The sequence below is a fragment of the Crocuta crocuta genome, unplaced genomic scaffold, assembly GCF_008692635.1.
Source record: "Crocuta crocuta isolate KB4526 unplaced genomic scaffold, BGI_CrCroc_1.0 scaffold779, whole genome shotgun sequence".
In the NCBI taxonomy this organism is placed as follows: Eukaryota; Metazoa; Chordata; class Mammalia; order Carnivora; family Hyaenidae; genus Crocuta; species Crocuta crocuta.
Genome location: NW_027531185.1, coordinates 293,997 through 311,972, shown reverse-complemented (window position 1 = coordinate 311,972; position 17,976 = coordinate 293,997). Strand labels below are relative to the sequence as shown.

The 17,976-nt window shown below is 46.1% G+C and overlaps 1 protein-coding gene across 1 annotated transcript in view; it reads left to right on the top strand.

Moving 5' to 3' along the window:
* The window catches only part of NALF2 (NALCN channel auxiliary factor 2), a 30,782-nt gene extending 13,932 nt beyond the window's left edge, over positions 1-16,850 (top strand). Inside the window, 3 exon segments of the mRNA XM_077771152.1 lie at positions 16,011-16,113; positions 16,522-16,639; positions 16,641-16,850. Coding sequence (XP_077627278.1) covers positions 16,011-16,113; positions 16,522-16,639; positions 16,641-16,848 — 429 coding nt within the window. The 3' untranslated portion in view covers positions 16,849-16,850.
* Positions 16,851-17,976: the final 1,126 nt, after the last annotated feature.

The window sequence follows — 17,976 nt, the reverse complement described above, 5'->3', positions numbered from 1 at the left end:
TCTTCATTCTTCCCTCCTCCAGCCCCCAGTAACTTCTATCCTACATTCTGGCTCTGTGAATTTGACTATTCTCGGTACCTCATCGATGTGGAATCATACACTATTTGTCCTTTTGTGTCTGGCTTATTGCATTTAACGTAATGTTTTCAAGGTTCAATCATGTTGTATCATGTGTAGTACTTCATTCCTTTTTATGGCCAAATAATATTTTATTGTCTGGATATACCATATCTTGTTTATACATTCATCTCTGTGGGCACTCGGGTTGTTTCGACCCTTGGGCAATTATGAATAAAGCTGCCATGGACATTCACGGACAGATGTTTGTGTGGACGTATGTTTTCATTTCCTTTCACCTTTTGGCTACTCTGAATAATATGATTACGAACATTGGTGTACACGTATCTGTTCGAATCCTTGCTTGCAATTCTTTGGGGTACATACCTAGATGCGGACCTGCTGGATCGCATGGCAATTCTACATTGACCTTTTAGAGAAACCATCATGCTGTTTTCCACAGCGGCTGCACCATTTTACATTCTTCTCAGCCATGCCCAAAGGTTCTAATTTCTCCACACCATTCCCACCCAGCACCTATTATTTTCCATTTTTTGAGACTAGCCATCTTAATAGATAGGAGTATCTAGTTTTACACAGTAGAAATCACACAGTTTTTCACCCTGCTCTTTTGAAGTTACACCCTGAGTATCTTTCCATGTAATTAAATATTCAAAAACATCATTCTTGATGAGTGTACAATATTCTACCACATGAATATAGTGCAACTCATTTAACTAGTCCCCTATTGTGAGATATTTACTTTAATTCCAACTTCTACTATTATTATAATTAATGCTGTGATGACCATCTTTGTTCTTAAATATTTGTCAGATCTGTGATTCCTTTTTTTAATAAATGCTATTTCAAACAGTTCTTTTCTTATTTCTCTGTTTTGCTGAGTTTCTTAAATCACAAAATAATGCATGATCATGGACCAAATCTAACAATACAGAGGTTTATAAAGAAAACATTAATAATCCTTCCAGTCCCACTGCCCTGAGGTCACTGATGTTAATGATTCCATATGTATCCTTCCGCCCCTCTCTCTGAGCTTACATAAACATTTGCACACCAAATGACTTTTTATTTCCTTTGTTTTGCATACAAATGGGAGCATAAACATTAATTCTGCAGGATGAACATTTGGGACTAGTCTAACAGAATCAAAGAGTCTTACCCTTTTCAAGGCTCTTGACATACAAAATTTCTTTCTAACCAAATTTCTTTCCAGAAGGGCTATGCTAGTTTATACCCTCACCACAAGTGTGGAACTAATTTACCACCCTTTTCCAGTACTGAGTATCATATTTTTAAAGCTTTACTAATTTGGAGTTGAAAAATGGTAGAGTGTTGGCTTTTAATCTGCATTCCTTAGGTCAAAAATTTGTTTTTCTTCTTTGTAGGCCATTTGCATTGCCCGTTTTGTGAATTGTCTGTTTATATCTTGCGTTTTTTAAAATTGATTTCTATGTATTCTTTTATGTGTATGAATGATTTTAACCTTTTTCTGATCACATTTGTGTCTGTTGTTTTTTTCATTTGGTATTTCAATCCTAGAGCTGAAAGGAAGGAATGGGAAAGAAAAGAACTATCCTAGGCCCTTAATTCTTACATCTGCCTTGGGAAGTGCAAAAATATGTATCCCTGTTTTACATAGGAGAAGACAGGTTCAGAGAGGTTAAGTAACTAGCTCAAGGTCATTCAGCTAGTAAGAGGTGGAGCTGGGATTTGAATCCAGGTCAAATCCAGGGATTTGATTGCCAGAAGGCAATGGTACTGCCCAATCTGTGCCAGTACAATGAAACTATGGATGAAGCTTTGTGCTAGTTGCCTTGCCAACATAATTTATAGAAAGGCAAGGATAGGTGCTTAATAAATATCTCCATTTTGCAGGTGAACAAAATGTAGATCAGGGAATTTAAGTCACTTGCTTGAGGTTTCGTAACTGCAAAGAGCAAACCAGGGATTTGACCGCAGAGCTTAGTTTAAAGATGTTTAACCCTGTCTTCTCCTCATACATACTGCCTCCCTAGGGACCATGATCTTGGATCCAAATTGAGGCCCAGAGAGGGAAAGTACTTTGCTCATAGCTATATAGCAAATTAGTGGCTGAGTCCCTGCCTCCTTACAGGTGACTTGTCCAAGTTCACAAAGCTAGTTACTGGCAGAGCCAGAGTCTGAACCCAGCTTTAGCTAACTCTCCATCTGACTTAAGCAAAGGCTTTGCAATGAAGAACATTTGTGGGGCAAGCTAGGTAGTAGGAGAGATTAGGTAGAGTGCCCTGAGACCTTTCGGAAGGAATGTACTCTTGCATTGGAGACTTCCAAGGCAAAACTGTTCCAGAAGCCCCTAAATGATAGGACGCAGGACAGGACAGCTAGTGTCCAAAGGCAAGAAAACCTTTCTACAGGTAGTATCCAAAGGAGATGGCTGCCTTCCCTTCACCTGTTGCTAAAGATTGAGGCAGGAATAGTAAGCCTTGGGCTGTGGGTAGGAAGCTGGTGGGTTTGGATGAAACAAAGCATTCGTTGCTTCTTGTCAACATCTCCATCTCCCAGGGTGTGTGTGTGTGTGTGTGTGTGTGTGTGTTTAGAAGAAAGTGAGAAGGGAGTGCTTTGATGGGAGAGTGGAAATGGTCATTTGTAGCCCCTAGTAGTACCCAAATGTTCTTCCCTCCACACCCCCTTACAAAGAAACCCTTACTTATACAAGAAATGGGCTGAATACACTGACTTTACTTTTTTCCAGTTTTTAAAATGTTTTAATATTTATTTTTTGAGAGAGAGAGAGAGACAGAGTGTGAGCAGGGAAGGGGCAGAGAGAGAGGGAGAAACAGAATCCAAAGCAGGCTCCAAGCTCTGAGTGGTCAGCACAGAGCCTGACGTGGCACTTGAACTCATGAACCGTGAGATCATGACCCGAGCTGAAGTCAGAGGCTTTGGAGACACCCAGGTGCCCCTAAATACACTGACCTTAGAAAATCACTCTCTCATGCAGTCCTAGAGATCCTTCCCCAACTTGACCTGAAATTCTATCAAAAAGAGTTAGTAACCAGGTAATTACTTTAATGGTAATAGTGAAATGAAGAGAGACCAGCCACGGGTCTATATGGGATATAAGAGCTTGGGCACTAAAGTCCAGGTAAATCTGGCTTTTATTTTTATTTTTTAAATATTTTTATTTATTTCTAGGAGAGAGAGAGAGAGAGAGACAGCGTGAGCAGGGGAGGGTCAGAGAGAGAGGGAGATACAGACTCTGAAATAGGTTCCAGGCTCTGAGCTGGCAGTCAGCACAGAGCCCGACGCGGGGCTCGAACCCACGAACCGCGAGATCATGACCTAAGCGAAAGTCAGACGCTTAACCGACTAAGCCACCCAGGTGCCCCAAATCTGGCTTTTAAATCTGTCTTCTCCATAAAACAGTTGCTGAGATCTTGAACGTTTTCTTTTACTCTCTTGGAACCTCACTTTCTTCACATTTGAAATTAGGGAATAGGGTCATTGTGATGCTTGAATGACTTACAACATGCTAATCTCTTAAGACNCCCCTTCTTCTCCCCCTTGGTCCTCTGTCAAGTTCCTCCTAATCCTCCTATACGTGCAAACATATGGTATTTGTCCTTCTCTGCCTGACTTATTTCACTCAGCATAACACCACCATTATTATTATTGGCTGTGTGGCCTTTGGCAAGTTATTTGCACTTTCTGGCCCTTCCTGTTTCACCTGTAAATATGTGTCCAACTCAGGGGGTGGTTGTGAGGATTCAAGGAGTTAATAAATGTCAGTTGCTTAGAACAGAGCCTGACATATAGTAAGCACTTAATAAATGGCCGCTAGTATTATTCTCACCTTAATTAGATGTATTTAATCCGAATGACTGTTTAATGCCCAATTGAGATTGACAACACCAGGATGGACTGCTTAGGAGAAGGGAAAGGTAATTTGGTAAGGTAAGCAGGAGGTGATGCCACTCTGTCTGGCATCAGAGTGGGAGGTTAGGAGCCAGAAGGCAACTGGAGAGATTCTAGTGAGTGAGGGCACAAAGACATGCTTAGGTGGAGGGAGAAAGAGGTAGAGATGGAAGGACTCCAGAGCCCTGATTCACCTCATCCCTAGAGACCAAACATAACTGACAGATCCTTTTATCAGGTCTCTGTTCTCCCCAGCCTCTCATCTGTCTATCAAGGTACTGCATTTGAGGAAGGAAGGCAGGTCAGGGAGCTGGTTTCACAATGATCCCCACAGAAGGCTAGAAATTATTTTCTGGGCCTGGGTCCAGGACTCGCAGTGTGTGGCAAACACCTGTGCCTGGAGAGGGCAGTGGGATCTTGTGCTGCACATGTCTGTGTGCAGCTCAAAGGAAGCGGCAGCTTCACTGTCACACTGGTAACATTCCTGCGGTGGCCTGCATAGGCATTGGGCACAGAAGCCCCCAAAGCTCCTTTCCTCTCATATTAGTTCCTCTCTTTGGCTCTAGGACCACTCATTGGTTCCGTTGGCCTGTTAAGTTTACCTGGCCCAACCTCATGGCCCAGGCAGTGGTAATGGAGTAGATGATCCAGGACTGTAGTACAGGGCCTGGGGCTTTGGGACTGAGTCTAGTGAGATTAAGTCTTGGAGATTTTGTTTTACTGTTTTTGAAGTTCATGGATGCACATTAGTTTATCTTTTTGTTTTATTTTCATTTTATCAAGGTAATGTATGTCCATAATTTAAGTATACATATAAGCTACATATGTATACTCATTCGTCAGTGTTAAACACATGAAATTCTCTTTTTCTTCTGATATTTATCACCACATTTCTAGTGATATGCCAATTCTGCTATTTCTTGACTTTTATGTTTTATTTATTTTTTAAAATGTTTTTATAGTTTATTTATTTTTGAGACAGAGAGAGAGAGAGAGAGAGAGAGCATGAGCAAGGGAGGGGCAGAGAGAGAGGGAGACGCAAGATCTCAAGCAGGCTCCAGGCTCTGAGCTGTCAGCACAGAACCCGACGCGGGGCTCAAACCCACGAACCGTGAGATCATGACCTGAGCCGAAGTCGGATGCGTAACTGACTGAGCCACCCAGGCGCCCCTTGACTTTTATGTTTTAAATATCAGTGTATGTATACGTGTATAAAAGATATATATTTTTTGTCTTTTAAATGATAAATATAAATCTCAGTGCTTAAAATTAAAACAGAAGCCTTCTGCTCAACCCCTGAGCCTCACTCTTCAGAGTTAAATATTTTCAAATCTCTTAGCTTTTTTCCTGATATTTACCCCCACAGTTCAAAATGGCATGCCAATACTGCTCTTTCTTGATTTTTTTTCTGTTTTAAATACCTATTGGCTTTATTTTATTAGGGGCAGATTTGCTCTCTTACTACCAGCAGGACTGTATGTACGCATATACTTCCCCTCCCTTCATATATCCAATATTGGCATATCACAACTTCTGACTTGAACAGTATTACATTTTTACATTATTAGGACTATAAATATTGTTCACAGCTGGGTCATGTATAATACTGGATTACATTTCCTTCCATGGCCAACTTGTTTTCCTGCAGTTGATATTTGCCTCTTTTTTCTATTTGCTTAGTTTTCTAGGACTTTTTGCTAATGCATCTCCCATTTCCCCATCAGAGCTATAAAACTCAAGTAAACACACATTAACATTACATAACCCATTACTTCTACCTTTTTCTTACAGTTCTCCACCTTGTCCCAATCTGGGCTAGTTGCTGGAGGCTTGGTTTTCAAGTGCTCAGATTTCAAATACTTAGCAAGCACCTTTTCTATATACCTAAATCCATGTGAAACACTAAGGGCAATGTGCAGATAATTAAGATACAATCCCTGTCCTCAGGGAGCCTACAGTTTTGAGGAGTCACTTTATAACAGATATCGTACCAGAAGGCTTGGGCTTCTTGCCGGGACTTTGGTCTAGGCTGTGTCTTTGATCCCACACTCCAGGCAGGCCTATCTCTTTCCATCTCTCTCCACTAAATACAACATAGTCCCCTAGAGAGCAAATGTAGCCTTAGGCTGCATTAACAGAAACAGAGCTTCCAGGTCAGGAGGGCTGATACTTCGACTTGATTGTGTTGATAAACTCTAATTGGGTATTGGGTTCAGTTCAGTTTCTTTCAGACACAGAAAAATAGCAACTCCTCTGACTATGAAGAACCAGGATAGGGGAGAGAACTGGAAACCACGTTCTATGAAACCATTGAAAAAACTGGGAGTGTTTGGCTTCTTAGAAGAATAGTCTACACATAGCTATCTCCATTTTTCTTCCTTCACATTGCTTTTTAAATTGGCTTCAGTCTAGTTTCTGCCCCCAGTGATCCAGTGAAACTGCTCTCACCATGATGAGACTGCCAGCATGTTTCTGTCTAAAACCTTATCTGCTGACCACTCCTTCATCTTGGAAACTCTCTCCTTTCCTAATTTGCAGAATGCTACTCTCTTCTGTTTCTCCTCTAATCTTTTAAGCCACTCCACCATCTTCATCAGATTCCCTTCCTCCACCTTCCCCTTAAATGTTAATGATTCAGAGGGATTCACTGTTGGTTCTTTTCTCTCTGTGCTCACTCTCCCTAGGCAATAGCATCCACTTCCTTGGCTTCCACTATTGCTTTATCAGTCCGTGTGAGCTATGCTGTGCCGTGATAATACACAACTCCTAAACATCTGAGGCTTAGCACAACAAACAGTTATTTCTTGCTCACCATACATGTCCAAGACAGGTCAGCAGGGATCATCTGCTCATGATAGTCACCAAGAGACCCAGGCTAGTGGAGGTCAGGAGCTTCTCAGTACTGCTTCCACAGTCAACAGCAGAGGGTAGAGAATGGCAAATCATATATCAGTTCTTAGAGCTTCTCCCCAAAAATGATCCGTGTCACTTCAACTCACATTTCATTGGTCAAAGTAAGTCATATGGTCAAAGGGTGGGGAAAAGTATAGTCCTACCATGTTTCTAATGATTAACCCTTATGCCTTGGTGATTTGTCTCTAGCCCAGGCTTTCCTTCTGAGCTCAGACCATTATGTCCAACTGCCTCCTTGACATTTCTACCTAGCTGACACACTAGTACGTCAAAGTCAATATGGCCAAAACCTTTTTTTTAATATTTATTTTTTAAATGTTTATTTTTGAGAGAGAGAGAGAGAGAGAGATTGAGACACTGAGCAAGCAGGGGAGGGCAGAGAGAGGGAGAGAGAGAATATGAAGTAGACTCTGTCCTGACAGCAGAGAGTCTGATGTGGGGCTTGAACTCACGAACCATGAGATCAGAACTCGAGCCAAAGTCGGTTGCTTAACCAACTGAGCCACCCAGGAGCCCCATTGTGGCCAAAACCTTAGTTCATCTTTTGCACCCCCAAATCTACCCCTCCTCCTGATTTCCCTTCTTTAATAAAGGAAGCTACTATTCATCCTGCCACTCAAGCCAGAAACCTGGTAATCATCCTGGACCCTTCCCTCTCCCCCGTAAGTTATCCTGTCGGTTCTACCTCCTTGACATCTCTTCTCACATCCACCCCTTCTCTCCATTTCTTAATTGTGCTCCTACTGCCTTAGTTGAGGTCCCCATCGTCTCTCACTGAGACTATTGCAATATTTTCTTAACTGGTCTCCCTACCTCCAGTCTTGATGCCTACACTCCATCATCCACGCATTCAGACACAGTGTGTAAAGTTAGCCACAGAAGTGATAAGTGATCTTTTTAAAAGCAATTCTTTAAAACTCATTAAAAGCTTTCAGTTGCCTCTAAGATGAAGCCCACGTCCTCTTCAGCATCCAGAACATATCATAATATGGGCATGGCCTTCCTCTGCAACCTCACCTCCCATTACATTTCCCTTTGCAGCCTCTAATTATGCTAAACTACCTACAGTGTCTGAACCCAGCACTATTTCACACCTCCAGGCCTTTATACCTGCTGATTCCTTTGCTTGAAGTACACCTATTCCTGCCCTATTCCACCTAGTGAACTTCTACTAATTTTTTCCAAGCCCCAATTCAAGCCTCTCCCACATGAAGATGTTAACATGTCCTCAGCCTTCGAAACACAGTTGATCATTCCTCCCTCTATGCTACCACTGTACCAAGTACATACTACTTATTGCAGTGACTTATAATGATTGATTCACATGGTTGTCTCTCCTTCCTGAAGATAGCAATCTTATCTTCATCATCTGTAGCCCCACCCCCATCACAGCACCAGATAGTCAGAAGATGTTCAGAAAGTGATCATTGTGTGAATAAATGAATGGGAAGACCTGATTCAGGGAAGTTTACAAATAACTTCGGGACTATCAAGGGGGAAAGGAAGCCAACTATGGAGTTAGTAGGAGCCATGAGTAAAGCCACAGAGAGGGTATTAGCTCAAAAGAAGGAAGAACTTCTTTAACTGCTAGAGTTGTCTGAAGATATGGGCTGCTCTGGGAGAGACTAAGAGCCCTGTGACAATAGTGCTTGGCAGTGATGTTGGAGTGGAAATTTCAATAGCAGACAGGGAGGTGTAGTGATGACTCTCACAGTCACTTCCATTCTGGAGTGGTCATGAACCTGCCTCTTGTACTCATGTGATTGATATGGATCACCTAGGCTCCTTGCGAGTTTCCCTTGCGTTAGGAACACCACTTTTCACTAACCAGGCTGCCCCTGGCGAAGACAGGTCAACCCAGCCATTGGCCTTTGAGCAGACGGCCTAGGAAGCTTGGAGGTGTGAGGTCCCTCTGGAACTGCAATGCCTTTATGTTCTTACACACCTCTCCATCCATCTCCCCTCCTTTTCCTCCAGGCTAGGTCAGGCCACTTTGACCCATGACTACTCATTCTCTGTGGCAGGAAAGCTGTTGCTTATTTTTATAGCCACTTAAGTAAAGCCATATTATCCACCTGGATTTGCTCTGTCATGCCTCTAATCCCAGTCTGACTCTGCCAATCCCAGTGAACTATGGCTATCTCCGGAGTTACGTCCATGATCTCCTTCCCCCGAACTGGTGACTGACTTTGACCTTATCCTTTCCTGATCCAATTCTCTGAAAGCCCACAATCAGGAATAGGAGCACATGGCTCTTTTCAGATTCTGCCCAAGGAGGTACCTCACACAATTCTAAGTGTGCTGATGGATGCGGTGCAAAGTGGCAAGGAGTTAGTTGTCAGAGTGCCTATGTTTTGTTTTTTTTTTTATTTCTTTATTTTTGAAAGACAGAGAGAGAGAGAGCATGAGCAGGGGAGGGGCAGAGAGAGAAGGAGACACAGAGTCTGAAACAGGCCCCAGGCTTCGAGCTGTCAGCACAGAGCCCCGACGCGGGGCTCGAACCCACAAACCGTGAGATCATGACCTGAGCTGAAGTCGGCTGCTTAACCGACTGAGCCTCCCAGGTGCCCCGTCAGAGTACTTGTTTTAATCTTGGCTTTGTAGTTGATTTCCCGCATGCCTCTGACTTGGCTAAGCCAATCCCTTTTACTGGGCCTCAGTTTCCCCCTAGGTAAAATCTGGGGACAGCGTTGTTACTTGTGTGTGGTGAACAGTGGATTTCATCCCCAAGTCAAGCCCAGACTGCTGCTCTCTCTCCATGGGCTCTGCAGCACCAGCTCCTGGCCAAGGGTCCCAGGAGTACATTAAGAAAACAAGCAGCCATAAAGAGAAGGTCTGTAGGGAGGATTTAGATGGGGAAACAGGCCCTAGGGACATTAGCAAGTTGGAATCCAAGAAAGAAACTGCTGACTTTCTGGTTGGCAAGAACAGAAGCTCTCCTCTCTGGATGATTTTCCAGCGCTTAAACCAAGGAGTCCGGGATGGCGTCTCTTTTTAAACCCCCTGGCCTAAGTCTTGACTTTGGGTGGTGTGTGTAGTGCTCACTTGTGTGCATTCACACAGCACCCTGGGGGCCAGGAGAAGCCAGATACTTCCTTCCAAAGGAGCATAGGGGTGACAATGCCTGGGCCAGGGCTGTGAGCCAGGAAGCAGCAAGGTAAAGCTTTCCAGGTTCTCCTGGTCCTCCCTTAACTGGCCACTGCAAAGCCCAGAAGAGGCTGGGATCCCCCTCATCTTTCCTGCCCCCATTTCAAGAGTGGCTTAGCAGCCCAGTTGGGAGGAGGGGAGGGATAGCCTTCCCAGCTTCCTTTTTGGATTAATTGGTGTTCCCTCTAGTTACTCCCTGCTTTCTTCCCCTCCCAGTTCCCATAGCAACTTGGCTACAGCAGCCAGAACTTGATTGAGCCCAGTGGTGGCCTGACTGAGGTGGAAAAGGGGATTCTGTAGGAAAAGGAGAGCACTTCCAGGTCAGGTCTTCCAACCCCACCTCTTCTGCCGATACCTCAAGGGTCCAGGATGGTTAAGCTCAGAGGACAGGGCATGACGAAGAAGGCTTTTCTGCCAGGGCTGGAGTTTGAAGAGCCTGAAAGCCTGGAGCCAGCCTGGTTCTCAGCTCTCCTCTGCTGCCCATGCCCCTGTGTGTCCTGCCCCTGCGTGTGGAATTTGCAGTCATTGGTAGGATTGTCCAGTAAGAACCCTGGAGTTAGATTCAAGAAACCAAGTTTGAAGTTTCTCCCTCTACCAGTATTTTATGTGACTATCAACAAGTCATTCCCCCTTTTCTGGGCCTCAGTTTCCTCATCTGTGAAATGTAAGGGGAGGAACTAAACTGATAGCTCGCTGCATATTAAAATTACCTAGGGTGTTTTGAAAAACTACCTATGTGTGGGTCCCACACACAAGGAATCTGACTTAGTTGGTCTGGAGCACATTTTTATTTTTATTTTATTTTATTTTAAGTTTAAAATAATTCNTTCCATGGTATAGATAAACCACATCTTCTTGATCCATTCGTCCGTTGATGGACACTTAGGCTCTTTCCATGTTTTAGCTATTGTGGAGAGTGCTGCTATGATGGAGCACATTTTTAAAAGGCTCTCTGAGTGATTCTAATATGCAGCCAGAGTTGAGAGACTGAAGCAAAAGACCTCCGAGGGTCTCCCAACTGACTGTTGTCTGGTTCTGAGACATTTCTTCCTTTTTCCTACATGCCTCACCTCCAGCAAGCCCCACAGCTTCCCTAACCCTGGCTGTCTTGGCTCTTGCCCATTCTTATGGATGAGTATTGAGGCCGCCCCCTGTGACTGCCCAAACAACCCAGTGGCCTCTGGTTCAGTCCTCACACTGATGAGTCAGGGCAAGCTACTTAGGCCCAGCAAGGGAAATGGGCTGCAGAAACTGAGGCAGGCTTGCTGCTCAGGTGGTATCCCTGAGAGCCAGACTTTTCACTGGAGAAGGAGCCCAGACCACCTCTGAAGCAGGTGAGTCAGCAGTGGCCTCAGCTGGCCCTCTGTGAGGCCAAGAAATTGGATTACCTCTCAGCCCCTGTTTGCTCTTCCTCCATCCCCCTCATTAGTTCCTTGCCTGTTCCTGCCTAACCACCCACAGGCCTGGTGTCCTCTGGCAATCTGCTCGTCCACTTGTTGCCATGGTGACCCAGGCTTGGGGTATGGGGCTTGAGGGAGGGTCTTCTTTAGAAAGACCATACTCCCCCTGTCAGGCCACCCCTTTCTCGACCCCTGCCTCCCCCTCTCCCTCCCTCCCAGAGCATACAGGTGAGTGCCCAGCCACTATACCCTGTTATTAGGCTAATCACAGCTGCCTGTGAAGGCTTCAACTCCAATTGGGCCTCCTTGCCTAGGAGCAGAAATATTGAACTGAAAGAGCCCAAGGAGAATCCTACAGAGACCTCCATACCCAATTGGTGGAAGAAGGGCGATTTCACACACTTTGGGGTGAGGATTAAGGAGGATTCTGGGTCCAGGCTGCTGAGATTGGGGCAGTGGCTATGGACAGAGCCTCACCTTGGCACTTGGTCCCAAAAGATGGGGGCGGGTGTTCTCTGAGGCTCTGGGCCCCTTAGCTGTGGGTATTTCCTTTTCTTTCTTGCCGTGCTTTTCTTTGTTTCTTCTACCCTCCTTGTACTCTTTATCCATCTTCTCACCCCTGCTTTCTTATATTCCCATCTTCCTTACCTAGCTTTATCCCCCTTCCCTCTCTTTCCCTCATCTTTGTTACTTCCTCTTTCTTACCCCTCCTCTTCACAGCCCCCTCTCACCCCATCTTATGTCCCCACCTCTTAACCCCCTGCTCTTTTGTTTCATCTTCTCTCACCCTCACTGCATCCCTTTACTTCTCTTACACTCCATCTCTTATTCCTCTGCNTCACTCTTTCTCACCTTCCCTTTCTTACACATTCCTGCCTTTTCCCCCCTTACCCCACTGCCCCTATCCCTTAGCCCCCGTCTTACCCCTCTACCTCTCTCTTACCCTGCCTCTTACCTGCACTTGATCTTTTACACCCTTCTTTCATTCCTTTCTCATTCCTTAGCACGTAGGCTTCATCCCAATAATTTCACTTGTAGGAGTTTATATAAATAAAAATTAACACAGGTGTGCAAGAGATATGTGTGCAAAGGCATTCACCAAAGCATTGTTTATAACAATGAAAACTCGGAAATAACTGTCCATCCACAGGAGGCTGGCCCCCTTCCCACTCCCTTCATACAAAACTCTGTTCTTTTAGCATACCATGCATTTACTTACCTCCATACTTCCACTTTAAGCTGTTGCCTCAGCCTGAAATGCCCTTTTGTCTCACCTCTACCCATCCTATCTAAAATCCTACTTTGATTTCTAGGTCAACTATTATCTTCTCACTGATTTCTTTCCCAGCTTTTCTATTTGATTCCCTCCAAGGGCCAGTGGTTTACCTCTCCTACAATATGGATCATACACCAAAGATTCAAGGTAGATGCATCCATCTATGAAACCGGAATTTCTCTGAGAGTAGGGACATGTCCTCATTTACTTGTTCTGTTCATTCGATAAACAGACCTTTTTATGTATATTGTGCTGAGGACACGGTGGTCAATAAGCACACAATGGTCAATAAGACAAACCCATATCTGCTCTCATGCATCACACATTTTAGTGAGGTTGACCAGGAAAAACAAAACAAGGATGCAGACAAAATTGTACTTGTGGTGAAGAAATAGTTAAGAAAAAGAGGAAATAATGAGAAGGCATCCTCCAGCTAGAGGGCTTAGGGAGACCGTCTCTGAGGAGGTGACATTGAACTGAGGCCTGAAAGATGAGAAGGACCTAGCCACACCAAAAGTGGGAGGAAGAGCATTCCAGGCCAAGAGAACAGTATGAGCCAAGGCCCTGAGGTGGAAAGAAGTAGGGCATGTTCGAGGAAAAGAAAGAAAACCTATGCGTGTGGAGCATGATGAGCTTGAAGGGAGAGATAGGAAATGAGGTTGGAGAACCAAGATAGGAGCCAAGTTATGCAAGGGCTTGAAGTCTGTGGTCAAAAGTTTGGATTTTATTCTAAATGCACTGAAGGGTTTGAAGCAAGGGAGTAATATGATCTGGTGGCGTTCTGAGATCACTCTTACTCCTGTGTGAACGGTGGATTGGAAAAATGAAGGATAGAGGTGGGGAGGCCAGATAGGAGACTGTTGTACGGGTGACAGATGATAGTGGCCTGCACAAAGTTGTGGACGTGGGGTAAGAATGGGCATGTCTTGCTGATGGGCTGCACGTGGGGATGCAGGGAAAGAGAGGAATAAAGGCTGACACCTACGTTTCTGGCTTGAATACCTGGGTAGACAGCCATGGCACTTCATTGCAATGGTTAAAACCTGGGAGTGAGGAGTGAAAAGAATTCAAGAACTTCATTTTAAGACTTAGAGCATGTTAAATGTGAGATGCCATCAAAGTATCAAACAATACTTTGTTCCTTAGGGGGTCGATTTGCCACTATAACCCACTACCACCCACCACCACCACCCATTACCACCCCTTGCTTTGTAAAAGGCTGTTGCGGGGATACATTGTGAAAGTCCATGTCCACGGTGAAGTTATTTGTTTTTCCCTGTAAATGTTTAAAGCCAGTGTAAGAACCTCTGACCGTGTTGCTCATAGTGTGATTGAGAGGCTTCCAGCAGCAGAATGACCAGGACCCTTGTTCAAAATGCAGAGTCCTAAGCCTACCTCAGCCCTCTTGAAGCTGAATTGGAGGAGGTCATCTGCATACTTAACAAGTGCCACAGGAGATCCTGAGGTCCATTGAAACCTGAGAACCATTGCTGTGAGAAGCAACCATGGGAAGGTACCCCTGAAGATATGAGGAGGATGTGGGCAAGTTAACCCCATCCATGAGAGCTGCCTGGGCATCCTGTTAAAATGCAAGTGCTGGGNATGTGTGTTTGCCCAAAGAAAATGAAAACATTAATTTGAAAAAGTGTATGCACTTGTTTGTTTATTGCAGCACTGTTTACAATAACCAAGATATGGAAGCAGCTCAAGTGTCTATCGATCGATAAATGGATAAAGAAGATAGAGGGGTGTGTGTGTGTGTGTGTGTGTGTGTGTGTGTGTGTGTAATGGAATATAAAAGAATGGAAATAAAACTCCTAAGGGGCACCTGGGTGGCTCAGTTGGTTAAGCATCCAACTTTGGCTTAGGTCATGATCTCATGGGTTCAAGTCCTGCCAAGGGCTCTGTGCTAACAGCTCAGAGTCTGGAGCCTGCCTCATATCCTGTGTCTCCTTCTCTCTCTGTCCCTTCCCTGCTCACGCTCTGTCTCTCTCTCTCTCTCAAAAATGAATAAATATTAAAAGAATCAGGTTGTGCCATTTGAGAACATGGATGGACCTAGAGTGTATTATGCTAAGTGAAAACAGAGTGAGACAGACAAATACCTTATTCACTTTCACTTTTATGTAGAATATAAAAACAAAACAAAACAAATGAATTAACAAGTAAAAAGCAGAATCAGACCTAGAAATACAGAGAACAAAGTGATGGTTGCCAGAGGGGAGGGGATGAAGAGATAGGCAAAATCAGTGAACGGGAGTGGGAGATACAGGCTTCCAGTTACGGAATGAATAAGTCACAGGAATGAAAGGCACAGCACAGGGAGTAAAGTCAATGGTATTGTAATAGTGTCGTGTGGTGATGGATGGGGACTACAGTTGTGCTAATACAGCATAGAGTTGTTGAGTCACTGTGTTGTGCACCTGAAACTAATGTAACATGGTATGTCAGCTCTCCTTCAATTTAAGTAATCAATTAATGAATTATAAAAAAATTTTAGAATTATCTAGTCCAAAATGTCAGTAGGGCCACTGTTGAAAAACTCTGGGATAATGATAGTCACAGAGTATAGAGCAGGCAACCTTTCTTAGCTAGGACCCAGTGCCTGGGAGGAGTGGGCTGGATGAGGAACAGGAAGTATACTGTGGAGCGAAACTGCAAAGCAAGATTTCCAAACGAAAGGTGGCATCTTCTCCACACCAGGGCTGAAGCCAACAGGACAGAGCATGGATTAAGTAGGGCTTGAAAGCACATGTGNACGAACCGCGAGATCATGACCTAAGCGAAAGTCGGACGCTTAACCGACTAAGCCACCCAGGCGCCCCGGCAGATTCCTGTTTTTATGAAAAATAACCCCTCACATTTGTATTGCACTTCAGAGTTTACAAAACATTTTCATATGTGTCGTCTTATTTGATCCACGTAACACCCTAATGAGGTAGGGCAAGGATTATTCTGTCCATCTCTTTCTTGAATTTTGAAACATGACACCATAAGCCAAAGGAATGTTGGCTGAATTGAACAGGAACCAAAATTTACCTCACTGTCGGTGGCTTCAGACAAGTCAGGATACCTCCTTGGCTCAGCTACAAGAGTAGGGTTGGGTGGGATGATTGGTAAGGCCCTTTCCAGCTCTGACACGGGAGTAGTTTTGTGATTTTACCAACGAAAAAATTCGAAGTCTTGGAGGACTGCAGATTAGGGGACTTGGGAGNGTGGGCAAGTACACCCCTCCTCCATCCCTTTCCTTTGAGGTAGGAAGGGGCCGGTGCCTGGGCTGACACTCTTTCCTCTCCCCACAGGCTGTCTACAAGGCCTGGCTGTGCTCAGAATACTTCAGCGTGACCCAGCAGGAATGCCAGCGCTGGGTGCCCTGCANAGGTCTCCCTGGCTTTATCTGTACAGGTAAAGGCAGAAAACTGGGAAGGAGGGAGAAGGCCAGGGGCCCAGGGCAGGCCCCAGGTTGGCGGCGTGGGAGCAGGGAGGACGAGAGGGAGGTCAGATTAGAAGAAGGTTAGTGAGTGCCTTGAAGACTTGACAGCAAGGTCCCCAGGTTGGGATAGGGCCAGGTGGACTATGGGCCAAGAGGACAGGGGCCATCTCTATCTACAACATGCCCTGGCCAAGGAGTCATTCCAGAGAAGCTGTCTTGGGTCCCTGGGAGAGAAGTGTCTGGAAATGGCAGGCACAGAGGGGCGGGGGAAAGGAGTCTCGGGCAGGGCTACCAGAGCAGTCCCAGCTTTGAAAATCTCCTCTCTAGGAAAGCCATCTGCCGTTAGCACCGCACCACACACCTTCCTTATCCATTGGCAGGGTTGCTGGATACTTCGCCAAAGCGGCCGGAAACCAAGTGCTGCGACGTGCAGTGGGTCTCCTGTGAGTCGGAGAAGAAGAAGTTCAAGGAGACCGAGGCCCCCAAAACCCACCACCAGNCAGGCCCCCCCAGGCCACACCAGCCACAAGCCCTCCCTGCTGCCGGTCTCTGGGGGCTCCCGTCTCAGCCCCAGCAGGATCCGGCTGTATGTCCTTGTTCTCATGCTCCTCCATACCATGGTGTCCTTCTCCAGTAGCCAGGGTGGTGGAGGACTGGGGCTGGAGGCACTGCCTGCCCTAGATGAGGGCCTGACTCGGGAAGAGTGACAGCAGGGAGGGAGGACAGACCTCCACCACACACCGACAGCAGCTCCAGCCCCCCAGGGGGAGGGGGAGGGGCTCCTCCCATGGGAGGTATAGGACCAGGTGGGGGCGGGGGGAAATGGGGGACCACACATCACCCCCAGCCTACCCCCACCCCAAAAGCAGCTCCAACAGAACGGCCAGAGGGCCCCAGGGAGCTGCAAAACTCATCCGGGAGTAAAAGGCAGNCTAGAAGTACCCACTCCTGCTGAGAACCCTGACCCCAGGGAAGGAGGCTACTCACCCAGCCTTGGCCCTGCAGGGAATGTTGGGGGGCACAGAGGGGAGAAGNGCGCACCTTGCCCCACGTGGGGCTGCCACAGGGAAGTGCCAGGCTGGGAGATGAGGTGAGCACAGTCGTGGCAAGGTCGGGGCCCCAGTTAAGCTGTGCCCCACCACCGTAGGCAATGAGGGGTAGTAATGGGATAGAGAGAGAGTGGCGAGAGAGAGTGGAGCTAGGGGAGGGAAAGACGAGAGGAGACGAGAGGAGATGAGAGGTGAAATGTGGGCAGAGGGATTAGAGAGATGGCTGAATGGTCTACAGTCACCTGGCTTTGGAAAGATGGGTGGTCAGTGTTAAGGCAGGCTCAAGGACAGCCCCCCAAGTCAGAAGGGGTTGCATAAAGAGTCCTGTGGGGAGAGAGCACAGGAACTCGGTTCTTGGGCCTCGAAGCAGAAGCCTGAGAGCACATGGTCAGACTGCCACTGTCTGAAGGGCCATTATCTTACAGAAGGTGCACATACTCCCAAGGGCCATTCTTGCCCTGGAGATCTTGGCCTTGAGGCCAAAGATGTTTCCATTTCTGATCTCCATAGGGAGGAGGGACTTAAGCCCAAGTGGGTCAGGCCTGGCCTGGGTCCCCATACACACTCATTTTGTCCGAGCCCAGGCCTCCATGAAGGAGAACCTGGTGGCATTGCCCCAGGGCTTTCCAGAGATGAGCCTCCCCCATCCCCACCCTCTCCCCATCCCCAGCCTACCAAAGAGTATTCACCCCTTCCCATCCTTGACCCCATGGGTTACTATCTCAACTGTGGAACAACCAGACTCTTCCTCACCCTGTAGAGGGTCCCCTGATCCAGCCACCTCTG